This window comes from Galeopterus variegatus, unplaced genomic scaffold (assembly GCF_000696425.1).
Source record: "Galeopterus variegatus unplaced genomic scaffold, G_variegatus-3.0.2 Scaffold3416, whole genome shotgun sequence".
In the NCBI taxonomy this organism is placed as follows: Eukaryota; Metazoa; Chordata; class Mammalia; order Dermoptera; family Cynocephalidae; genus Galeopterus; species Galeopterus variegatus.
This window is the reverse complement of record NW_007729527.1, coordinates 126,763-129,668: the sequence shown is the minus strand read 5'-3', so window position 1 is coordinate 129,668 and position 2,906 is coordinate 126,763. Positions and strand designations below refer to the sequence as shown.

The window sequence follows — 2,906 nt, the reverse complement described above, 5'->3', positions numbered from 1 at the left end:
GAGTTGGGTTGATTATGGAGCTAAATTTTATCTTTTTTTTTCCTTTTTGTCTTTTTTACTGACCGGTAACGGCATCGCAACCCTTGGTGTCACGCCTGTACTGGGGACCGGCAACAGGATCGCAACCCTCGGTGTTGCGCCCGCACCGCGCTCAGCCAGTGAGCGGGAACCGGTCTCCACATGGGATCCGAACCCTCGGCGGGAGCGCCGCCGCACTCCCAAGCGGCGCACTCTCCAGTGCGCCACCGGGCCGGCCCTAAATTTTGTCTTTTAACAATATGTTCCCACTCATTTTGATGAAGTTTTTTTTCAGTGATGGGTACATAAGAAATGAGTCTGGATGAAGGAAAAGGAAATTCGGGTTTCCTGTCTTGTGCTCATACTGGGGCATGCACTCATGAAGTGGAGTAGTGGGGAAAATTACTTGTACTATTTAAATTATTTCTTTATGTTTCTTTCTTTCTTTCTCTTGCTTTCTTTTGTGTCTGTATAGCATGTAGAAATGAGCTTTCTTGAGCTGAATGCATGTATGACACAATTGTGCTGTTAAGAGGGGCTACTGGAGAGGGAGCTAAAAGTATATCTTCTGAAATGCTGGATTTGAAGCGATTGTGTCTTTTCTATATGAAATATCACAGAAGGAAGTAGATAGTGGGGCTAATTAAAGTTTTAAATGGAAATTTGTTTTTAAAATAATTTTCTGAAGTATTTTCTAATCTAGTCCAGGATTAGTATGTTACTTTTATAAATACAAGCACAAACTTGATTTAAAGCACTTATTATGTTCCTTTTAATATCAAAAATTTTTTCAGCTTTTCTTCGGAACAGTTTAAAAAATAAGTATTTAAAGCATCTGCTTTTTAGTATAATGTTATGAAATAACTGCTTGCTCATGTCTGTAAAGATAGGAGAATATATCTTATCAACTATTTGCACTTCATTATTTTTAGAAAGTGAAATGGAAGATTCCTTAGATACCTCTTCTTCATCTTCAGCTTCAAATAGTTCAGAGGAAAGCAAAGANAGATGTCAGTTTAGAAAATGTGTGCACTAGAAGCAAAAATGGCAGGAAAAAGCCTCTCCATTTTGCTTGTACCACCTCTAAGATACTGAGTGATTGTGAGGGAGATGTAAACTGTGAAGTGCCAAATGAACAGTATGCCTGTAAAGGTAAGCCACCTGAACCTGACTCAGAAGGTGGTACAAAAAGTATTAGTCAGTCTTTAAAAGGAGACTCAGACTCTGAAGGTATGTTGAATTCAGAATACGAGAACAGGCATACCAGTAGTAGCAAAACAACTGTACCTTCTAAAACAAAAAATTCCTCTATTGGGTCTTCAGAAGAAGATTCAAAAAGCCATATTCCAGGGAATGAGATTGGTTTTTCTTCTGGATCAACATTGGCCCAAAAAGTTACTGCAGAGAATAACTTTGAAGAGGAACTGAATTATGGGCTACGCAGGTGGAATGGCAGAAGACTCAGGACCTATGGAAAGGCTCCTTTCAGTAAGACAAAAGTGATTCATGATTCGCAGGAAGTAGCAGAGACAGAAATAAAAAGGAAGAGATTGCATCCTGAATTGGAAAATATGAATTCTGATAAAACCAGGAGTTCAAAGTTTGGACNTCTGAAACTGATTTAGATTCAGGTGATGACAAAACAAAAGAAAAAACAAATAATTTTACGAGAGGTAATTCAGAATATTTATTTTGGTTCATTGATTTAATCTCACTGTCCTTTCTCTATTTCACATATTGATTTTATTTACCCTTGAAACTTCTCTTTGCTATTTCTCTGTACTCCATGCATTCTCTGTTAGCCTTTTCTGTTCATTCCTTTTATTCTTACATGCATACATGAATGTTTATTGACTACACTTAGTTTTTATTCACTTATCTGGCAATCTTGGCCGTAGCAACTATTTCCATTAAAGATTTCACTTCTGGGATTGGTGATGGGGTTATTGTATTGGACTTGGGCCTGAGAAAAGCAGAGGGAAGCACATTTATAAGCTGTAGTGATGATGGCTTAAGAAGAGGAGAGGGTAGGACTGGTTAAAAGGAATGTGGTAAGTAATAATAATGATAACAGCTGACAGAACAGTTACCGAGCTGTTTCTGTGTATCAGGACATTTTTCTAAACACTTTACATTATTAATCAGGTTAGTCTTCATATCTTTTATGAGGTAGATATTATTATCATCATTGTCCATTTTACAGGTAATAACTCTGGAGCACACAGTGGTGAAATAACTTGTTGAATTAAGATTGTACTTTGGTAAATGGGACTTGATAAGAAAAATACCAAGAACAAAAGGCAGCTAATGCTAGGATTAAAAGTAGTGTGATTGGAACTTGTGGAGTTAGGAAAAGTTCCAGGGAGGCTGTGAGAGTAAATGATTAGTTTGTATACCTTAGTGCAGTGGTAAACAGTTTAGTCTGTGTGCATGTTAATATTATAGTGTCAAGATAATTGCAAACTTGGCTGTTTAAAAAAAAAATTATAAAGTATCAGGGACATGGGATGTTATTGATATGAATGTGTTGTACTTGTGAATGGTGCTGAGGATGAAAAAGTCACTGCTTTAAAGTATTAAGTGGTATAGACCATCCCATTCACTGCCATCTCCCATCCAAGTTAATAAGAATTCTGGACTGAAATTGTTTAGAATGTTGAACATTTAGTTCCATTAGACTTACTCTTTTATTAAGGATTAAAAGAATACTCTGAATTTTTAGGTTCTACATCACAAGACAATGGACAAAGCAGAAAAGTTTCCAGGAAAAGGGTCTGTTCCAGTGACTCAGACAACAATTCAAAGGTGGTTAAGAAATCATCAAAAACCAAAACAGGTCTCCTAAGGATTACTCGAAGATGTGCAACTACAGCTGTCAATAAGATTAA

General features: G+C 36.9%; 1 protein-coding gene across 1 annotated transcript in view; it reads left to right on the top strand.

Moving 5' to 3' along the window:
- Window positions 1-2,906, top strand: part of BRWD1 (bromodomain and WD repeat domain containing 1) — a 110,031-nt gene that overhangs the window by 94,524 nt on the left and 12,601 nt on the right. Inside the window, 2 exon segments of the mRNA XM_008584987.1 lie at window positions 951-1,023; window positions 1,025-1,641. Coding sequence (XP_008583209.1) covers window positions 951-1,023; window positions 1,025-1,641 — 690 coding nt within the window.